Here is a 23,413-nt window from a genome sequence, read left to right as displayed (position 1 = left end):
TGAATTCCTGAGCATGTCCAAAAAAAAAGTGCATCTCGAGCCCATTCCTGTGCGGAGTTATGGATTTTTAATGAAATAACCAGTTTGCTCATTCTAGCCACTAGGGAGCAGCTTAAATTTAAAGTTCAGTTCGGCTTTACCTAAATCTAAAAGCTTGAACAAAAAAAAAAGGCAAAATGGTGACGAAAGCTAGAAGAAAAGCACAACAAAAATGGAACGAACATACAACAAAAATGTGACAAAAAAATACAAGAAAGCAACAAAAATGTGACAAAAAAAGACAAAGAAGTGACAAAAAAGCAACAAAAATTTTACAAAAAAGCAAAAAGAAAAAAAATGGACAAAAATGTGTCCAAAAAAGGGACAAATAAACAAAAAAAAAGCTTTGAAAATTGCGTCATAAAGTGACAAAATGGCAAAAACACGAGGAAAACGATCAGTTTAGATCAGTTCTGTAGGTCTTAGCTTTCAAATGAGGCTGTAAACACTCCCAACCAAGAAGCTTCTAGATTTGGGTGATGCCAAACTGGAGAAAATGTGCTCCATTCAGGTGGGGGGTAAGAGGTTAAATCAGAGGCTGAATTTCGACGACTTTGACACCCCTGCCTTAAGAACTGGATTTGTTATGAGGCACTTTTCAAACAGTGTCACTGGAATCACCAGGCCACGTCCAGGGAACCCTCCAGTTATGTTAATATCAAATGTAAACCTCTTGATTCATTGGGTGGGAAATGGGGCAAATTGATTCTTTTCTGTGCCAAACATGTCCAATACATCACGGTGAACCCTAGTGACGCACTTCATAATTTGATGATGATCAACACAATCAAACAGTGTTGGTTGATGCATTAATTGGGCGCCATCTGGTGGTTTATAAAAGACATTACAGCAGCTTGTCGAGAAAAAGGGGAATTCGTTCTTGTTACAAAAATGTGAACCAACTGTCCAGAAAGAGCTTGTTCAAGCAGCTGAATAAAGTGATGATGGAGGATAGTAAAGTATAATAAAGTGATTGACTCATAATGAACTCACTGATCCAGATAAGATGGTGACATGTTAATCAATAACTTGTGCTTGTGACAGTGATCACTCGCACACCCTTTATTTGGTCAATGTTTGATTGAACTGTTACAAATACAAAGGAATAATGATTGAGATGCTGAATCAAAGTCCTGATAAAATGGCCAGTGTTTTGTCTCTTCCAACATTCTCCATTAAAGGAATAGGCCACCGTTTTTACATACTGAGATATGTTCTTACCTTAGCTTTGACGAGTTCTTTAGGACCTGTCTGATCTTCAGTCACGTAAACACAGCGCAGACGGCGTTAGCATTTAGCCTCTCCCTCTCTCCTCTATAGCTCCAAAACAGGTCAAGATAGAAGCTACCAAGCTCTTCCACGTTTTCCCTATTTAAATATGGTTACGTGAAGAGTTACACTACAAAGTATAATTACACAAAATTAAACAATGTGGATTTTCTAAGCGGATATTGTAATCTTCACTTGACTGCGCGGATTTCAAACTACTCCTGGTATTATTACCCCTTACAATATAGTTCCCCCTTTTATCCACCTAGAAAATCCACATTGTTTAATTTTGTGTAATTATACTTTGTAGTGGAACACTTCACGTAACCATATTTAAATAGGGAAAACGTGGAAGAGCTTGGTAGCTTCTATCTTGACCTGTTTTGGAGCTATAGAGGAGAGAGGGAGAGGCTAAATGCTAACGCCGTCTGCGCTGTGTTTACGTGACTGAAGGCACGGGGGAAGATCAGACAGGTCCTAAAGAACTCGTCAAAGCTAAGGTAAGAATACATCTCAGTATGTAAAAACAGTGGCCTATTCCTTTAAACCAGTCCAGCAAAAAAAGAAATATTTAAAGATTTACTTTGCGATTTTTATTTTGGTCCACATTAAATTTAAGTGTTCTCTGATAATGCTTAAACATTCCAGTTTATTTCTCCCCCCAAACAACAAAATGAAAAAATAAAAAATAATGGTTACAGCTCCTGTGAGTCATTGGGAGTCCGACACTCGCAGCTCGGATCAGGATTTGTCCTCAGTCCTCTCGTCGTCTCCTTCGTCGTCTCCTTCACTGTCCTCCTCACTCTCACTGTAGTGATAGTTGCAGCGGTTTGTATTCACAAACAAGTCGCTCTCATCGTCCTCAGAGTCACTATATTCCCCTTCATCTTCTTCTTCATCGTCACCCTTCTCCTCTTCCGTCTTCTTCGGCTCCACTGAGGTTTTCTCCCTGGCCTGGTCAGTGAACGCCTCGGGCCTGATGTGAGACACAAGGATGAACAGTGAGGTTTTGATGGAAACACCAAAAACAGCACATCTGGCAAAGCCTTATTGTAGAATTGAAAATGTACTGAGAGTGTTCAAACTCAGCAGTGTTCAAACTCTAATTAAGAAGTGGAGAAGCGTGATTCTGTTGAAACCAAACCAGTCAGTAACTGACAGGAAAATAGTGGATGAAAAGAAAAAAACAAGAGAAAACTTCAGCTGAAATACAGGACTCTCCAGAAAAAAGTGGTGTAGCCATTTCAAGATGCACAATAAGGAGGGACTTGATGAAAAATGGTCTACAGCAGTGTTAATGTCGTCGACTAAAATATTTAGTCTTAATTTTAGTCAGTGATATTTTTGACGACTAAAATTGGACTAAAACTAAATTAAAAGTTTTTCATGAAACTAAAACTGTGACTAAAATGTCCAGATATTTTAGTCGACTAAAATCAGACTAAATAAAAATGAAAAGGAGAGACTAAAATCATCCAAACTTGTATTGAGCGTCTGAAAGAGCCTCAGATCATGTAAATTCTCTGTTAAAGGATCAGCTCTGAGCTTTGTTTATGTGGAGCAGCTCCATGAAGCAGAGGAACAACATTAAATGTGATTATAATCAATATTATCAATGCAAAGTCCACTAAATTAGTCTTAAATTTAGTCGACTAAATTTACTTGCAATTTTAGTCGACTAAAACTAGACTAAAATTGAAAAGTTTTTTTTGACTAAATCTCGACTAAAATTAATTTACATTTTAGTCAAAAGACTAAAACTAAAACTAAAATAAAATATGTTGTCAAAATGAACACTGGTCTGCAGGCCATTACTTCGCAAACGTAAACGTAAAAGTATCTGCATACAATATGACAAGCCTCAACATTTCTGAAACAAAGTCATTTGGAATGATGAAACCAAAATGGGACTTTTTGCCACATCCATAAATGCTACTTTTGAACGAGTCAACAAGGCCTTGATGAACGGTGCTCCAGGGTCAGTGATGTTTGGGGGGAAGTGTGAGCTAAAGTTGATTTCAGGATGAATGCAGCAGGTTATTAGAAAATATGGAGGAAAAGTTCCTCTCATCGTTGTCATGTTGAATGTTCCAACGTGACAACGACCCAAAGCACAAGGCCATGTGGACCTCTCATCGGCTACAGCAGAAAGAAGTGAAGGTTCTGGAGTGACCATCTCAGTCTCCTGACCTCAATATCATTGAGCCACTGTGGCGAGAGCTCAAATGTGCAGCTCATGCAAGACGCCCAGGAATTTACAGGAACTGGAGGCTTTTTGCCAAAAAGAATGGCCAGCTTTACCATCCGAGGAAATAAAGAGGCCCATCCACAACTCCCACAAAACAATCCAAGCTGTCATTGATGTTAAAGGAGGATATTCACAGTATTAAGAACTGAGGTATGTAAACTTTTGATCAGGGTCATTGTGGTACTTTATTTTTTCATTATGATTTAAAAAGAGTAAACCTGTGCCATCTTTCATATTCTCTGAAAAATGGCCCAAAAAAATCAAAAATTCTGCCGGGGGATGTAAACCTTTGAGCACAGCTGTATGTTGTGGAGTAGTTACTTTATTACTACTACTACTGCTACTATTACTATGACTAAGCGGAAGAAGTATTACAAACGGATTTCAGTAAAAACACAGTGAAAAAGAAGAAAACAAACACTCTTTTAAAGCATATGTGGGTTAATTTTTCCATTAACACATAACGTACCAGAGCTGCTGCTTCTGTAGATACTGGATATGGTCCTTGTACAGAATGAAGTTGATTTCTGCTTTCACTTTTTCTCCTTCTTCAATCGGGTCCACGATCACAAAATCACCTGTAAACAGACACCGGGTTTTTAATCCAAGAAATAGAAATCATTGTTTGTTTGTTTTTATACACAGATTAAAAAAAAGTGTCACAATAAATGAGGCCCAACCATTAGATGGTGCAGTCATGGATATGGATATGGATATGGATATAGATATAAAGCATAGCCCTTTCTCAGTCTTTCCTTTGAATAAGATACAAGTTAATATCGAGGTTGCACACACTAAGATAAGATAAGATTGCCTTTATTGATCTCACAATGGAGACATTGACTTGTTGCATCCAGCTCTTAGAAACACTCAGGTTATGCAAATAGGCAGAAAATGTGAGAGAAATAAACGAAAAACAATTATAGTAAAATTGTGGTATCCTATGTACAATGACTACCAAGGACTTTGTGGGGACAAAAGTATAAACAATAAATAGTTAACAGTTAACAGTAAACAGACTATAACAAAACATGTTAAAGTCTTAGCAGTGCTGGTTCACATCATGGTGCAAGTGGCTGATAAAGTGACGCAGGTCAGTGATTTAAATACAGGGATTATTGCATGTGTTCTGCAAAGGGGTTTTTGCACATGTTACTTCACAGTCTTATTGTACAGTCTGACAGCAGTGGGGATGAAGGCCCAGCTCCGTCCTGCACTGAGGGTGTCTCAGTCTGCCACTGAGAGAGCTGCTCAGCTCTTCTACAGTCCCGTGCAGTGGGTGGGAGGTGTTGTCCATGATGGAGGTGAGCTTGGCTAACACCCTCCTGTCCCTCACCTCCTCCACAGAGTCCAGGGGGCAGCCCAGGACGGAGCTGGCCCTCCTGACCAGCTTGTTCAGTCTGTGCGGCCCGGGGCCCAGCACACGGCAGCGTAGTGGAGAGCAGAGGCCACCACAGAGTCATAAAAAGTCCTGCTCACTCTGAAGGAGCTCAGTCTCCTCAGAAGGTGGAGGCGACTTTAGACTTTCCTTTAGGCGTTGGTGTTGTGGGACCAGTCCAGTTTATTGTATCTCCAACTCTGCCATGTCACCATGTCTTCATATAAACACGCTCTACAAACACTTACCTCTTTTGATCCAGATGTTTTTGCGGAACTTGGTGGGCATGCTCACGAGGAAGTTGTCCCCATCAGCAGTGACGATTTCATGCAAATTATTCCCACGACTTCCTATGACCTGTCAGATCAGAAACACCGGGGCACTTTCAGGACTCTCACGCAATGATATCAAAAATAATAATATACAGATTTGTTTTTTATGTAACGCACACGCACCTTGACTATTTGTTGATTTTCAGTCGGTGTTACGAAGTCTCCAAGAACCTCTTTGACGACGTGTTTGCGCTTTGTAGCTTGGGACATTGTGAAAAGTGACGTTTAACTCGTATTCTCCAACTGAAAGGGACAGATGATTGACATTAAATACACAAAATCGGTACAGATGACTAAACATTAACACCGATTCTACAGCCAAGTGCTCGGGACCTGTTGTAAACACATTAAGCTAGCCACTCGCATGCTACGCCGACATGTTTTAGAACGTGATTATTTTACACAACAGTCCAATATACCTCGTAAAACTGAAATTGCCAATGTGATGAGTTAATAATGAATCCAGTTTGAAGATTTAGATGAAGAATTAAACAAGAAACGCGTCCTGCAGTTTGCTGCTACAGTGAACCCTCGTGTGGTCGGCGCAGCGGAGTCACGAGCACCGGCGAGTCACCTTCAAAATAAAAGCGGCACATTTTTGTATTGGTACTAAAGCGATTAAATCATGGCAAATATGAACATTTATGAGCTCGAATCATTGTAAACTTTCATATTCCATGCGCGAGCTTGCTTTGAAATACGTAATTAGTTGATTGGTGTTTTGAAAGACTTTTATTTATGCAGACAGGTTGGCTCTCTTTCCGTCATTGTGGGAAATTGAGTTCTGAGCTGCGTTCAAGAACTCAAACGGTTTCTGGAAACATTTTTGCAACAGTACTTGTGTGCTAAAACATAGATATTACCCGGTAAAAGATTATATCTCCCGTTTTTTAAAAGATGTCAGTAACAATTGCTCCTTTTGTCAAGGTGATGGTGAAAGTATTGAACATTTATTTGTGGAATGTCCTTTTGTCTGCACTTTTTGGTCTGATGTACAGAACTACCTCACAAGAATATTTAGTAAGAGTATTACATTGACAAAAAATCATATTTTACTGACCTTTGATAATACCACCTTCACTTCAGATGAAACATTTATAATAAACTTAATTATAATACTAGCAAAATATTATATCCACAAAATGAAATGGTGTGAAAAAATACCCTCATGGTTCCACTTTAAAGAATCTGATTTAAAAATGTATTTGGCCTCCATTGAGAAAATGAATGTAAATAATATAAAACTAATTAAATCCATCACTCTTCTTGAAAAATACAATCTTATTGTAAATTAGCACAGACCCCTGTGTTTTTTGTTGTTGTTTTGTCTTATAGATTGTTTATTTGAACATGAACATGTTACATCTATGTGTAAGATGAATTTGATTGAAAATGAGCATATTGTGGTAAATTGTCTAAATTTGCACTGATGTCAAATAAAAAAAAATAAAAAAAATTGTGTGCTAAAATCGGAATAAGATTAATTTATTAATCTCAGAGTGGATAGATTCCACTCTTTTGAAGAAGAAAGACCTATAACTATTTTAATCTCTTAACCCTCACCTGAACCGAGCACATTTTCTCTAGTTTGGCTTTACCCAAATCTAAAAGCTTCTTGAACAAAGCGTCAAAATAGCGAATAGAAAACGAGCAAAGGAAAGTAACAAAAAAAAGAGATGAAAGTGCAGCAAAAAAGTAATAAAAACTCAACAAAAAGGGGAAAAATTGTAATGAAAACGTTTTTTTTTTTTAATGAGATGAAGAAGAAAGTGGAAAAAAAAGTGACAACAATGAGGCAACAACACAAGGAAAAAGATCCGATTAGATCAGTTTTGTAGGTCTTAGCTTTCAAATGAGGCACTGGCCTGGAGGCTGAACTGGAGAAAATGCCCGACAAAATTGTGCACATTTTAAATTTAGTTTAATTATGGGACTGACTTTAGTTTAAGCCACACAGCGTAGAATTTTACCCAGTGACTAAAATTGAAATCTAAGCATTTATTGTGCCTTTGCTGTGAGCGGCTCGGCTCTGCTAAGACATGACTGTAACTTTACCGGGAGGGGGTGCGTCTCCAGCTCGTCTCCATGGAAACGTCGAACTAAAGTCAGCAGAATTCGAGATTCAAACAGGTCCTCATCCAAATCCATGCTTTGATTCCCCACTGCAGTAACAGCATTTTCTGTGTCGAGTCGAGCATGTTTTGTCCTGATGGCAACAGTATAGTCCAAAATGTCGCGCAGTGTTCCTTTAATTCAATTCATGTTAATGTTAATGAGAATACTTCACGTCAGTTTTTGTCTTATTTGGACAGGACCATGAACCAGGTAAAGACGTCAGTATTTTAACAATCAACCCCTTAACTCCCACCTGAACCAAGCACATTTTCTCCAGTTTGGCTTTACCCCAATCCAAAAGCTTCTGGAAAAAAGCTGTGAAAATAGCAACAAAACTGAGATGAAAACAATGATGGAAATGTGACAAAAAAGTGAGAAAAATGTATGAAAAAGTGGCAAAAATGTCACAAGAAATTGACAAAAAATTGACAAAGAAATGACAAAAAAATTACAAAAAATGATAAAAATTTGACAAAAAAAATACAAAAAAGTGACAAAAAAGTAAAATAAAATGACAAAAATGTGAAAAAGACAAAAATGTGACAAAAATGTAACAAAAAAGTGACAAAAAATGACAAAAATGTGGGAAAAAAATGACAAAAAAGTTACAAAAATGAGCTGAATACCCAAATGATGGAAAAAATATCTGATGACGTGAGGAAAAAGATCCTCTCGGTTCAGGCGGGGGTTAAGAGGTTAAAGGAACATCCTAATCTACACTTTACTCCGTCAACACCTCATTAACCACAAACTGCCACTAATAATTGCTTAGAAATGTTGTATTCAGTGAGTATTTTAGATTTAAGGTCAGGTCTGTGTTAGAAACTGTGCTACACTCAAACACAAGTTGAATGTGTTGTAAAAGCTGTATTTTTTTCTTCTAAAAGTATCTCTCGTGACCTTGATTGTTTTATAAAAAAATACCACAGAGACTTTGTGCAACCTTTTTTATTCACCCTTCATTTAGAGTTGTGCCAGAGTTTGGCCAATTTCATGAAAGCATAAATTAAATTGTATGTGCCTTTCAATAGTCCTTGGAGAACAAGTAACACATGCCTTGGCTAAAAAGTAAAGTATCCTCGGCCTTATGACACGGTAAGACGAAGGGATAAAACATTGCATACAAACAGCATCAATAATGAGTTAAGCTCCTAGAAAAAATGCATCTTTGTCCTTTTAATTTGTGATTAAATGTCTACAGGCTTGGTATTGCTGATAACACTGACGGGAGACATGAGGTATGGAGGTAAAGTATGTTCTTGGAGAATCAGTAGCTTTGACATTGAAGGTGCTGGTGTCTTGGTGCATTTCGAACACAGTTTGATGAGAGTAACTGTGAGATGTGAGCTGGTTCAGTTCACCACAGCTGAGGAAGCCATCTTGTTGATCCCGCAGGCGTTGGACCCTCTGTACAGGTAGTAGTAACCCTGACAACGAGAAGTACAGCATCAACGAGGGCGTTCTCTAAACATATGCTGTCATTGTTTCATAATGAATAATAATGTAAAGGTGAAAAAGGGATCCATTTTAAGAGTCCATTTTAGTTCATTCTAAGCATAAAAACAACACTGCTTAAGCCCCACATGAACTGAGCACACAAACATTTTGGTCACATTTTTGTCACTTTTTTGGTTGAGTTTTTGTCACATTTTTGCAGATTTTTTGTTGATTTTTTGTCACATTTTTGCTGATTTTTTGTTGATTTTTTGTCACATTTTTGCTGATTTTTTGTTGATTTTTTGTCACATTTTTGTCACATTTTTGTTGAATTTTTGTCACATTTTTGCAGATTTTTTGTCACATTTTTGTTGAATTTTTGTCCATTTTACTTCATCCTAAGCATAAAAACAACACTGCTTAAGCCCCGCATGAACTGAGCACATTTTCTACAGTTTGGCATTACCTAAATATAAAAGCTTCTTGAACAAAGTGTCAATATAACAACGGAAACGAGCAAAAAAGCAACAAAAGAGTGACAAAAACGTGCCAGAAAAGCTACAATAACACAACAAAAAAGTGGCAAAAGAGCGACAAAAAAGGCGACCACAGAACGATGTAACACCAACAAACAAAAAAAGAAAGCTCCAAAAATGTGACCAAAACGCGATGAGGCTTTACACTGTTGCTCTCCAGTCGGGAAACTTTTAGATTTGGGTAAAGCCGAACTGGAAAAACTGCACTCGTCTAAGGCGGGGGTAGAGGTTAAAACACAAAAACAAGGGCTCCTGCCATTGGCGAAGATACATTGCTGCAATACTGCCCTCTAGTGGCCAGGGGCGACTCCCAAAGGTCTATCTCATAAACAATTTTAAAGCCTGGCTCCAAAACTTTTATTGTTTCTAAAAATACGATAAGGTATCATATGTTTTTAACCACAATGTTTTTTGTTTTATTCATGTATATTTTTAGCTTTTGGCTTTGATCAACTGTGAAGGAGTTTCCCGCCTTTTTGTCCTTTTTTGGAACATGCTCTGTAGGAGGAGACAGAGCTGCCATATATTATTCTCTCGAGTGGCGTAATCAATGTAAATGTGGAGGAATGAGAAAAAACAGCCTACTAAAAGATTTTTCTATGGTTCCTATTTTTAAGACCATGAATATTGAAGTATGAGACTACAAGACACATACAGTATCTTATGTAAATTAACCTCCTACCACCCGCGTGAACCAAATGCATTCTGTCCTCTTTGGCTATAGGTCTGTGTAACACCTCATTTGAAAGCTAAGACCCACAAAGCTGATCTTTTTCCTCGCGTTGTTGCTGTGTTGTGTCACCTTTTTTATGTTTTACTTTTTTATTTTGGTCACATTTTTGTTGAATTTTTGTCACATTTTGTTGAATTTTTGTCACATTTTTGTTGATTTTTTGTCACATTTTTGTTGATTTTTTGTCACATTTTTATAGATTTTTTGTCACATTTTTGTTGAATTTTTGTCACATTTTTATTGATTTTTTGTCACATTTTTGTTGAGTTTTTGTCACATTTTTGTTGAATTTTTGTCACATTTTTGTTGAGTTTTTGTCACATTTTTGTTGAATTTTTGTCACATTTTTGTTGAATTTTTGTCACATTTTTGTTGATTTTTTGTCACATTTTTGTTGAATTTTTGTCACATTTTTATTGATTTTTTGTCACATTTTTGTTGAATTTTTTGTTGAGTTTTTGTCATTTCTTGTTGAATTTTTGTCACATTTTTGTTGAGTTTTTGTCATTTCTTGTTGAATTTTTGTCACATTTTTTGTCACATTTTTGTTGAATTTTTGTCACATTTTTATTGATTTTTTGTCACATTTTTGTTGAATTTTGGTCACATTTTTGTTGAATTTTGGTCACATTTTTGTTGAATTTTTTGTTGAGTTTTTGTCATTTCTTGTTGAATTTTTGTCACATTTTTGTTGAGTTTTTGTCAAATTTTTGTTGAGTTTTTGTCACTTTTTTGTCGCGTCTACATCCTTGTTTTCTTCTCATTTTTTGCGGCAGTTTTGGTGCTTTTTTCTCAAGAAGCTTTTTGATTAGGGTAAAGCCAAACTGGAGAAAATCGGATCCGTTCAGGTGGGAGTTAATTGAAACAACAAATCCAAGCCTAAATATGATCATATATAATATTATCATTATATAATATAGAGCAGAAAACGTACCATCGTTCATACTTATTTAGTAAAATAAATTGATATGGTGTTTGTTCATTTTAAATAAGTAAAGACTTGAGTGAAGCAGTAAACACACAATGCATAATAAGCATAGACATATTGTTACCTGCTCCCCATAATCCTCTCCCCAGCTGTTCTTGATGGCCCAGAATGGCACGCCTTTACCTGCGAAAAGCCAAACATCAAGTAAATAGTTTTAAAATACCTTACAAGTACTTTTCCATGAACAAAGTGACTTACGGGCTCCATATCCGACCAGCAGCACTGCGTGGTCAATCATCCAGGGGTTACAGAAGATTTTGAGAGGGTGTGACACTCCCTTTCGGTAAAACTACACACGTTGGAGTAAGTAAAGAAAACAATGAGTTCCTAATTTGTTAAAGCTTGTGGTTCCGCTCGCTGTAGTGGGAGAACTCACCTGCATCGCAAAAGCGTTCAGAGCGACAGAGAGGGGTCCGTGTTCAGCCAACCAAGCAGCAATTTCTGAAAGATGAAACCATATACAAAACACTCTCACCGGAGTTTTCCATCATGTAAAACATTTTGAAAGCATCATCTGTACTGGGCTGTTACATAGCCGTGGCTCATCCCCACAAAACAATATAGGCCACTTCATCAGTCTTTTAAAGGGACTAGATGGAATTTAAAAATGTAATTATTGTGTATTTTCTACCCCTTACTTACTCCAGCAATGTCCTGTATGTCTCTATGTGTAAAAAGAGCCCAGACCTATTCACCACAACTGCTGCTAAAAGCCCGCACTGTCACTCAAAATATCATCATTCACAAGCTTAATATAGAAACTGCAGTTACGCTAAAGACCTGAGGTAGCAGTGGCGAGTAAAAAATGACAACTTCCATCTAGTCCCTTTAAGTGTAGGCACTGACAATGACTAGAATTGCATAGTAGGCTGTAACTCCAGCCAGGGGTGAGAAGTAAAACATCTTCAAGTCGAAAACAATCCAGCACAGATGACGTATGAAAAAACATTTACTAGGATAAAACATAGTATCAATATATACATCGTTCCAACTATCTGGCACACAATTAACTAAAAATATTGTCTTATTGCACATTAATAGACAGATGGACATAAAGGGGGTCATTTGTCAATTCAAGACAGATGCTAAATGTCAACTTTATTTTGTATAGCACATAAATAACATGTGCATGCAAGCTGAAAAAAAGATTTATTTTATCTATTTTGAGGGCATGTTGCAACTAAACAAACGGTATCGGGGCCACAAATCTGATATGTGTTTGAGAGAATGCTGTGTAGTCGTGAGTATAATAAAATTATTAAAGAGGGGGTATTATGCTTTTTTCAGTCCCATAGCACCAGTCTATATCACACTACAATGATGAGCAAACCTTCTGTTGGTCTGTAAATGCAGTAAATTAAAATAACTGCCTTGTATAAAATGTCTCTCTCAAAATGGCTGTAGTGAATGTCTTGAAATAGGCCTCTGTCTCTTTAAGAACCTCTGAGCCTTTCCGACACGCCCCCTCCACACGCTGTCTGTGGCATCAGTGGGGAGGGGGTTCTGCTGAGGAGCAGTGGTTGGTTACTCGGCTGGTGACGAAAGCTCGGAGGCGTCTCCAGGAGGTGGGGGCGTTCCTAGGAGGACTCAGGCAAACCTATCCCTAAAATGGCCGCCATCAGAGTTTTTACAGATTACTCTGAAATACGTGAATGTGCCAAGGCAACACTTCAGGCATGTTTTTAATGAGGGAATGACATAATAATATGATGGAAAGCTTGAAAAAGTCCATTTTGCATAATACCCCCCCTTTAATAGCTAACTCTACTTAGCCTGGTTGTGTTTCTATTACTCTCTAGCATCTGATACTGTATCCATAGTTACCAAAAAGTACCAGTTAACTGCAAAAGGGGCTGGTGGAAACATTTAAAATGCAGGTAAAGTAGAGTAGGGTAGGTGGAACAAATGATCTCATGGGGAATTGACAAACCTTTCTCATCTTTGTCGATCTCGACGGAGCTGTTGATGTAGGCGACCACTTTTCCACTGGTGAAGTCGCACTTCTGCTTGTGTCCGGTGTACGAGTAATCGCTCTCCGTCTCCACCCCCCCTGTAAACAACACATGATGCTGTTTTACCATTTCATCCAAATGTATGTAGAATTTTCTTTATTATGTATGTAGAAGATGTCAGAGCTCGAACCGAGTTTCTCGAGGGCTTCGTAAGCGTTTGAGGGCAGCCCTCCTCTGCAGGCCTGGTCCAGCCCGTCACAGTCAACCAGCTCTGAAAAATACACTCATTAATGATCTTATTTGTTGTTACTTCATCAAAAGGACTAAGTCATTTAACCTCCTAACCCCAACCTGAACCGAGCACATTTTTTTTTCCAGTTCGGTATTGCCCAAACTTAAAAGCTTCTTGGAAAAAAAAAGTCAACGGTACGAAAAAGCGACAAAAAAAATCAACGAAAAAGCAAAACAAAAAGTAACAGTGTTAAAAAAATGACAAAAATGTGATGAAAAAGTGACAAAAATGTGACGAAAAAGTGACACAAATGCAATGATTACGTAACCAAAAACAGTTGAAAAACGGAAAAAAAAAAGAGTCAAAAAAAGCGACAAAAAAGTGACAACAAAGTGTTAAAAAAGTGACAAAAATGTGGCGAAAAATGTGACGAATGTGACATAAATGCAATGAAAAAGAGACCAAAAACAGTCGAAAAAGTGGCAAAATTGTGACGAAAAAGTGGCAACAAAGTGTTAAAAAAGTGACAAAAAAGTGACAAAAATGCAGCAAAAAAGTAACAAAAATGTGGCAAAAAATGTGACGAATAAGTGACACAAATACAATGAAAAAGAGACCAAAAAACAGCCGAATGAGTGACAAAAAAGTGACAAAAATATCACAAAAGGTGACAAAAATGTGACGAAAAATGTGACGAATAAGTGACACAAATGCAATGAAAAAGAGACCAAAAAACAGTCAAAAAAGTGACAAAATTGTGACAAAAATGTGGCAACAAAAAAGCGACAAAAAAATGACAAAAATGCAGCAAAAAAGTGGCAAAAATGTGGCAAAAAATGTGACGAATAAGTGACACAAATGCAATGAAAAAGAGACCAAAAAACAGTCGAAAAAGTGACAAAAATGTGACGAACAAGTGGCAAAAAAATCCTCAAAAGTAACGACAACACGGCAACAACACAAGGAGGGGAAAAAAAATTGTTTAGGTGAATTTGGTTGGTCTTAGCTTCTAAATGAGACGGGACACTGGCCGAGAGGCTTTAAGCGCCAGTCGAGAAACTTTTAGTCTTGGGTAAATCCGAAAAAGTGGGTGAGTTAAGAGTGGGAGTGGGAGCTTTCTTCCCATTATTGACAAACACTGAAGACTGACCTTGCTCAGAGAGGGAGATCAGAGATCCATTTTTAAGGAACCACTGCCCCTCGATGTTTCCAATGACGGAAAACGCCCAGCAAGAGCCGCACATGCCCTGCGAGCACAAAAACACATCAGAAAGCGACCTTTTCATAATCAATTCAGCTGAAGGACGGGAGATTATGTAACTGATCACATCGTTTTGACAGAGGAGGCGTTCAGCTTTATTGTGGTACATGAGGAGTATTTAATCGACCTGGTTCTTGACGGGATTGACCGCGCCGTGCTCCCTCCAGTCCCAGCTGTCGGGGGCGGGCTGAGCAGCAGGGGGCGCTCTCTTCAACTGCCTGTGCTGCGTCCACTGACTCAGCAGCGGGTTCAGATACACCGAGCGAAACTCCTCCACTGGACACAAAGCACTCAGGTATTTTTATTTAGATAACGGAAAGAACGGAAAGGAGATACTAAAGAAAACTACTGATTCATAGGTCTGTTATTTGTTTCATTGAATCACTTCAGGAACAGGAACTCTACAGCAAAATGATGAGTATTTTGTGATGATAATAATAAGTCTCACCAGTTAAATCGCTGAACTTGGTCACGCCGTACTCAGCTGAGCCCTGGTCCAAGGACTGAAGCTTCTCTGCTGTTTTCAGGTTTTCATGGAAGATCTTCAGACGACGATCGGCCTCTGCAAACAAACAAATAGACAAAAACATTGCATTATCAGATTACTGTTCTTTGAAGATGTTATGGCTTATGCAACTGAATCCCGATGACCTGTCTAAGCCTGACCACACATTGACTAATGCTTGTTGTTTTGTTATTTTAAAGGGTTTGGCTTTTAAAGACATGAACAGAACGGGGTTTATTAGACAGACGGGGCGGAAGGGGGTGAAGAATTCATTCTTAATTTTAACTAGGGCTGGGCACCGTTACATTTTTTTCGATACCAGTACTTTAACGATACTTCGTTTTCGGTACCGATACCTGAACGATACTTTTTTCGTTACTGATACTTAATTATTTTTCATTTAGAACCATAAAACTGATGAATAATGTTAATTTATTCTTTTCCTTCCATTTAATTTCTTTTATATTTGTATTAGTTGTTTGAGATGAAACTTAATTAAAAGAAAAATGTCCCCCCTAAATTTTTTCTCTCTCAATTTCCCCCCTTTTTTTTAACATTTTCTTCCATTTTTCCCCATGTTATTTCCCTTTTTCCCCAAAAAATGTAACCACATTTTTCCCACTATTTGCATTTTTTTTTTTACACTTCTCTTTCACTTTTTTTTTTTTCTTTTTAAATTTGTTTAACCAACAGCATAAAAAACTTGAATATAAAGATTCGATATTTCTTTTCAGTACCTGCTTTCGATACTTTGATTTTTCCAATACCGGTAGTACCTAAACCTTCATTTTCGATACTGTAATGGTATCGTTTAACGGTACCCAGCCCTAATTTTAACTTGTGGAGGCTGCCACTCATTAAGCCCCTTGAGGGTTTTCGGTCACTTAATCAGTTGAGAGCAGTTTTTCTTTTAAAGGGACTGGACGGAATTTAAAAATGTAATTATTGTGTATTTTGAGTAGTTCGAAATCCGCGCAGTAATCTTCACTTTACTGTGCGGATGCCAAATTACTCCTGGTATTATTACGCCTTACAATATAGTTCCCCCTTTTATCCGCTTAGAAAATCCACATTGTTTAATTTTGTGTAATTATACTTTGTAGTGGAACACTTCACGTAACCATATTTAAATAGGGAAAACGTGGAAGAGCTTGGTAGCTTCTATCTTGACCTGTTTTGGAGCTATAGTGGAGAGAGGGAGAGGCTAAATGCTAACGCCGTCTGCGCTGTGTTTACGTGACTGAAGGCACGGGGGAAGATCAGACAGGTCCTAAAGAACTCGTCTAAGCTCAGGTAAGAACATATCTCAGTATGTAAAAACGGTGGCCTATTCCTTTAATAGCACTTCGACATCCACGCAGTCATATCTTCACTTTACTGCGCGGCCGTCGAAGTGCTCCTAAGGTGTTATTACGCCTTACGATATAGCTCCCCTTTTTATCCGCTTTAAAATCAACATGTTTAATTTTGTGTAATTATACTTGGATCGTGTAACTACTCACGTAACCGTATTTAAATAGGGAACACGGGGAAGAGCTTGGTCGCTTCTAACTTTACCCCCGTTTTGGCCCCATTGGTCTTTTTGCATGAATGAGCGCACGCACAAAGACCAGACAGGTACACATCAACTCGTCTAAGCTCAGGTAAGAACATATCTCAGTATGGGAAAACGGTGGCCTGTTCCTTTAACCACTCCGCGAACAACAGATCAGAGAAGTTTAAGAAATTACCGTAAATGCTCTAATATCGGCCGGGGCCTTTATTTACTCAAGGGCATCTAGGACCAGGCCTTTATTGGAACCAGGCCACAATTAGAGACAGGCCTTTATTTCTATTTGAGCAAAACGGACGACCAGGAAAACGAAGAAAAACGAGATTTGTGTCCATTTGCACCTAAAATATTAGGTTCATTTATTAATGAACATTTCAAACCCTCTCCCAGCGGCTGGAACATTGACGCCTTTTATTTTGTCGGGACAACAGGAAGTGTTTCGTTGTTGTTAGCGGAGCTTTGACATCAGTGTCACTGCAGGTTTCTGTTTCGTTTTTACCGCGGACCGGATTATTTGTTGTTATCTTGTGTAAAAGGCGAGTTTAGACGGAGCGTTTGTGTTTGTGATCGATCATGAGACTGACCCGAGAGAAGACGAGACGCTCGCGCTGATGGGAGGAGTTATTTTGAGGCGTGGGACTGACCTGCACACGGAGCAGCTGGACGTGCTTTGAAGACGCGATGGAGACTTTATTAAAACCCTGGAGGGTCACACAACATTTGCCCTGTTTCCAAATATCATCACAGGAGGTTTGAAAAGTGTCTAAATCTGTGTCAAAGTTACGCTGGGATCAGCTCCTCCGCAGCGTCCCCCTCGGCCCGGGTTCAGTTTGTTACTTCCTGCACGTGAGTTTTCATTTACACCAGTATGAGACAAATTCCTAACATGGGGAATATTTCTACTGCTATAGTTTCTAATAAAAGCCCCGGCCTGTTTTAGACCGGCTTTAATTTGCCTCCGCCAGCCGCGAACCCGGCCCCTGTCAGAGACCCGGCCTCTGTCAGAGACCCGGCCTCTGTCAGAGACCCGGCCTCTGTCAGAGACCCGGCCGCTAATGGAATACAGGCCAGTATTAGAGAATTTACGGTAAGTGTGTTCTTGGATGACAAATATTTAGCATTCTTGTTTCAAAAGTATTTGCATCGGAACTGGTTTTGCTCTTTCATTTGTAAACAAGTCCCTTCTTGCCGACGTCAGAGAGATTACTGTTTTAAATCTTGGTTCACAGTCACATAGGTTACATACTGTACATGGCTCTGAATGCCGTACCTTCCTGAGTGCTGTAGCCTTTGTTGTATTTCACCATGAACTCTTTGAACTGGCCCAGCAGCTTCATTGACTCCACCTGCGAAAGGTCCACAGTCGTCAACATAATGCAGCGGTTTAGACAAAAGAAATGTGAAACAGCACTTCATCTGAAACGAACCCGGTTGTGTTGAGCTTTAGTGTAACATCATACAGTAGAATCACAGACAACTTAAATAAACTGGACAAACTCTCTTTTTATAGGGGGGGATGATTCTCAGCAAGTGTATAATATTAATCTAAAGTGGTGAAGGAAAAGTAATGAGCCGGTAACAGATGATGCCAGTGGGGGAGCAGTAGTGTCACAGCTTAATGGTTATTTTGGTGCAGTGTTTTCATAGCGTCATGTCTTTGTTACTGCACCTCTTCAGCCTGAGCAGACCAGTCCTGGATCTTGTTGGTTTCTTCCAATTCGGGATCCACTGGGAAACAGAGAAGTAATAATAAATGCATGTGACATTGGTACCCGTGCTAAACATTCGCATGATGTTATGTTTATCTCCAGATCCTTATTTTACAAACAACATAAGTATGTGTAATATAAAAGAACAAATCATGATCAATAAGGATTTTCATTCTTTTTTTCAACACCCATGATGGGAGTGAAAGATCAATTGAATCCAGGGGCGGATCTAGAGGGGTGGCACAGCTGGCACCCCTAGTAAATGTCACTGATGTGATGTAATGTCTCACATCTGCTCTAGAAGCTACTTGGGTTCTTACAGAGGCTCACTCTCTGTTCTTTTTTTGACAGGACAAAGAATTACATCAACTTTATAGCTAAATAAGGAGCCAGATCCCAACTCCTGTGGCCCCAAGATGATGATTTGTTTCTTTTCATTTCTTTACAAAAGTTTAAATTTTACTTGAGTTAGAAACCCCTACTTATATTATGGACAATGCTACTATTTGTATGTAATTTTGGGAGGCTCAGCTGCATCTAAACAGAAAAATTGCCTTTGCGATCAAAGCTTGCGTACCCCCAATATAAACATCCATGAGTTTTTTTTCTAGATCCGCCCCTGATTAAATCAAAATTGTCACAATCCTCAAATGGCACATACCTTCTCAATTGGGTCTAGAATTTTAGATTTATTTTCGCACAATAAAAGAATAGACACATATAAATTAACAAATGTTGATTAGAAAATATGACAGGTGTTACCAAAAAGGGGGAAACCTCCAGATTCAAAAACAGATGAACTACACAGTGTTAATTTCGTCGACTAAAATATTTAGTCTTAATTTTAGTCAAAGTGATATTTTTGATGAATAAAATTGGACTAAAACTAAATGAAAAGTTTTTCATGAGACTAAAACTGTGACTAAAATGTCCAGATGTTTTAGTCGACTAAAATAAGACTAAATAAAAATGAAAAGAAGAGACTATAATCATCCAAACTTCTATTCATAGTCTGAAAGAGCCTCAGATCATTTAAATTCTCTGCCAAAGGATCAGCTCTGAGCTTTGTTCATGTGGAGCAGCTCCATGAAGCAGAAGAGCTTTATTAAATATGATTATAATACATATTATAAAAGCAAAGCCGACTAAATTAGTCTTAAATTTAGTCGGCTAAAACTAGACTAAAATTGAAAAGATTTTTTTGAAATTTTAATTTTTGAAAATTAAATTACATTTCAGTCAAAAGACTAAGACTAAATTAAAATATGTTGTCAAAATTAACACTGGAACTACATGCACAAGCTTAGAAATGTATGTGGGGAAATAGTAATCACTCAGAAGCAGTTTTCTCATAAATATAAATAAATAAATACAGTTAAAAAAGCTAACTTAGACCTCTACAAGAGATGCATGTGAGTTATGTTCAGGTTCCTATGAGTCTAGGAACCACAACAGTCGACCATAATGGCACAGACCTGAAACATGATCAAATATACCGTAAACGTTATCACAGACGCACTTTTGGGCTCGCACTTCTGTTTGAGCAGCGTGGACGTGCCCTCCCACGGGATGTCCCACACCTCGAACAGACACACCTCGGTCTGAAACAACAAAGACACGGCGCTCGGTGAGGAAAGCGCCACATACCAACACGAACGTCAACACAGGCATAGCTCTTCTGTGGGTTTCATATGAAAGGGAATGAGCAACAAAGGCAAGTGTTGGCTTGGGCTTCTAAATCAGAGGCGGAAAAGGCGTCTCGGGTTGAAAAGTTCTGGAAAGTACTTCATACATAATAAACTAAATACCTATAGGGTTATGGTAGAAGTACATAATATATACATAAGTAATCAGAACTGTTTTATTGGCAATTGTTGAACAGTGAACAGGTTCAAAACTAGCACCACTTTTTTTGACTTTGTAAAAGGTTCATACTGTCTTCTTAGGTTAAAGGGACTAGATGCAAGTTAGCCGTTTTATAATCACTACTACCACCTCAGGTCATACGTGTAACTGCAATAACTGCGTGTGAACAATAACTCCAGTATTTTAACTTTTAAAATCTTAGTTTTCTGCTAATCCCATAATGCTTAGCGATATGCTTTGAGATAAAGGGCAAAAAACACATTTATCTTTTATCTTTGTTTGCATTTTCTTGACTGCGTTTAGAATCGATGTGCAGCAGGGGAACAATCCTACAAAAACACACAAACACTTTGCATAACTAAGTGCATAGTGACCTACATCGCTCTTCTGCTGCTCAGGGTTCATGTCACAAGATCAGGAGCGTGTCGACATGTTGGCTGCTGAGCAAACTGAGCTGTTGCAATTAAAATTGACAAAGGGTTCATAGACTTCCTCTCTCTGGTCCAGACTTCCCCCCGCGACACTCAAGAACAACTAAAATAAACTAACATAGACTTTAAGTTAAGCCTAAATGCACGGACCTTGAGCTTGTGCGCCTCTGGGTAGAAGTCACATGTGCGGAGCATGGCCGACTTCTTACACTGCGTGTTACTGAGCTCCACGGTCAGGGAGTAACGGACGCCTTTCACCACCTACAAAACAAAAACACATAATGTCACTTTACTAGATTGTATTAGAAAAGATAGAATACAAATTCAGTTGGAAGAGTATCATAACCCCACCTTAAGACATTGTTATTCATGAATTACTTTATTCAAAATTTTCAAATATTTTCCTCCCCCTATTATTTGCAGCATTGGCAAACAAGGAGGTTTAAGCTGCATTTCACATCATTTTTTGTTTGTTTGTTTTGTTTGTTTGTTAACTTTATTGTCCCCGTAGGGAAATTTGTTCTCTGCATTTAACCCATCCTTCGATGCCGCTGGGGCAACCCGTAAGGAGCAGTGGTCGACGGCAGTGCCGCGCCCGGGGACCCATCTCCATGATGTGGAGCCAGACTGATGGTCAGAATCACCTGGCTGGAGGATTCACCTATTGCACATGTTTTTAGTGGTAGGGGAAACCGGAGTACCCGGAGGAAACCTACGCAGACACGGGGAGAACATGCAAACTCCACACAGAAAGGCCCCGTCCTTGGTGGGAGTCGAACCCGGGACCTTCTAGCTGTGAAGCGGAGGCGCTAACCGCTGCGCTACCGTGCCGCCCGTTAATGAATAAGCATGTTAATGAATAAGTTATTGTTATTGATCATAACAATTGTCCTTCAATCAATGCATAAACATCTGATTTCATATTATATAGTCACATTGGACATCTTGCCTTGCTGTCATTACTATCCACTATTTATTATCGTTATTATGACGTGCCCAAATTATAAAGTCCTATTATGAGTCCTATCTTATCTCTTATTTTAGAAGTCAACAAAACCAAACCGGTGGTACTGTTGATAAGCAGAAAATGACTTAACCCCTTAACTCCCACCTGAACCGAGCACATTTTCTCCAGCTTTACCCCAACCCAAAAGCTTCTGGAAAAAAGGTGTGAAAATAGCAACAAAACTGAGACGAAAACAAGGATGAAAATGTGAAAAAAGTGAGAAAAAATTGACGAAAAAGTGACAAAAAATTTACAAAAAAATTACTAAAAAATGACAAAAATTTGACAAAAAAATGAGAAAAGTTTCACGAAAAATTGAGAAAAAATAGACGAAAAAGAGACAAAAAACGGACAAAAAAGTGATAAGAATTTGACAAAAAAATGCGAATAATTTGACGAAAAAGTGACAAAAAAAATGGACAAAAATGAACAAAAATTTGACGAAAAATAGACGAAAAAGTGACAAAAAATGGACAAAAAAGTGATAAGAATTTGACAAAAAAATGCGAATAATTTGACGAAAAAGTGACAAAAAAATCGACAAAAATGAACAAAAATTTGACGAAAAATTGAGAAAAAATTGGCGAAAAAGTGACAAAAATTGACAAAAAAAATCGAAAAAGTGATGAAAAAAAATCTGATGATGTGAGGAAAAAGATCGATTTAGTTTTGTAGGTCTTAGCTTTCAAATGAGGTGCTACAGGATTTGTGTAAAGCTGAACTGGAGAAAATGCTCTCGGTTCAGGCGGGAGTTAAGAGGTTAAAATATTCTACTTCCACCATGACTGCACTTGTTCGCCTGATTTTGTCCTACGAATGAGCCTCCCGTTAGTATTCTGGACTTCAGTTTATCCTAGTGGGGCTGTGGGGCAATTACAGTTTCAAAAATGGGGGTTCTGGGAAAATAAAAACATGAAATCAGGTAAAAAGGGAAGTTTCTGCGGTACAAGTACAGTCTGTACTTAGACTTACAAAGGCTGGTGATGATTTGATGGCAGATCCTGAACGCATCATCTGTCATTGTCCCATTACCAAGCTGTTTACAACAACTGAACTTCTCTATAAATGTTGTAACTACATGTGAATTACAAGACTACACCCCACGCCCTCTATTAACTGGCTATTACATGTTTTAAGGCATAAAAACATAACTGTTGGTGTTTTGTAAGTGACCTGTTTCGTGGCGGAGATCAGCCGGCTGACTCTGCGCAGATGCAGGGCGTTGGAGCCGCGGTTGTAGCGCTGTTCGGCGAACTGCAGCGCTTTCCTCAGGCCGGGGTCCGAGTCCTGCAGCCCGACGGGAACCCCCGGGGCCGGCTCGGTGCCCTGCTGGGGCCGGGGAGCCGGGGGAGGAGGGCCCGGAGGGACGAACAGAGGCCGCTGGAGGTCTATCCCGAGCGCGACAGACACGGCCAGAGCCAGGAAGAGGAGAGGATTAAAGCGCAGAGCCGCCGCCATTTCTGCCGCTGACGGCGTCAAGGACCAGGGGGGAGAGTGGCCAAGGAAATGCGAATTCTAACAGATGTTTAACGAAAGACGTTCAAATCTATAATAAAATGTCCACTGTGGTCACGAGCTGTGCAGATGCTGTTGTGTTGCCAAACAAACGCTGGGCGGAGACTGCGGAGGTGTGTTCAATAAACTCCGGAAATGTAGACACCAGCGTACTTATCGTTACTAAATTATTGTTTTGTATCATAAATCACAGCGCGAATGAGAATGAGTTCAGAGGGAATATTATGTTATGTGTTAAGTGTAGACAGTGTGTTGTATTTTTAAACCAATCATAAACAAAGACTTCGAAGTTCGTTACATTTTCAAACC

At 38.8% G+C, this 23,413-nt stretch overlaps 2 protein-coding genes across 2 annotated transcripts; both read right to left on the bottom strand.

Moving 5' to 3' along the window:
- Positions 1-1,981: 1,981 nt before the first annotated feature.
- eif1ad (eukaryotic translation initiation factor 1A domain containing) lies at positions 1,982-5,818 on the bottom strand. The gene is made up of 5 exons (XM_079556799.1): positions 5,686-5,818; positions 5,390-5,509; positions 5,183-5,291; positions 4,026-4,134; positions 1,982-2,284 (listed from the first exon to the last, which is right to left on the bottom strand). Exons 2-5 carry the CDS (start codon positions 5,474-5,476, stop codon positions 2,050-2,052), a joined length of 540 nt encoding a protein of 179 aa, XP_079412925.1. The 5' UTR covers positions 5,477-5,509; positions 5,686-5,818; the 3' UTR covers positions 1,982-2,049.
- A 2,726-nt stretch (positions 5,819-8,544) lies between these two features.
- On the bottom strand, positions 8,545-23,222 carry ctsf (cathepsin F). Its single transcript, XM_079556243.1, has 14 exons — positions 22,763-23,222; positions 20,734-20,844; positions 19,806-19,887; positions 18,247-18,305; positions 17,848-17,923; positions 14,969-15,082; positions 14,648-14,796; positions 14,410-14,506; positions 13,218-13,298; positions 13,006-13,125; positions 11,452-11,516; positions 11,274-11,364; positions 11,140-11,198; positions 8,545-8,808 (listed from the first exon to the last, which is right to left on the bottom strand). The coding sequence occupies exons 1-14, from the start codon at positions 23,045-23,047 to the stop codon at positions 8,734-8,736; spliced, it is 1,464 nt and encodes a 487-aa protein (XP_079412369.1). The 5' UTR covers positions 23,048-23,222; the 3' UTR covers positions 8,545-8,733.
- Positions 23,223-23,413: the final 191 nt, after the last annotated feature.

Source organism: Gobius niger (assembly GCF_951799975.1).
Source record: "Gobius niger genome assembly, chromosome: 5".
Taxonomy (NCBI): Eukaryota; Metazoa; Chordata; class Actinopteri; order Gobiiformes; family Gobiidae; genus Gobius; species Gobius niger.
Note: the sequence above shows the minus strand (reverse complement) of the source record. Positions and strands in the feature narration are given on the sequence as shown.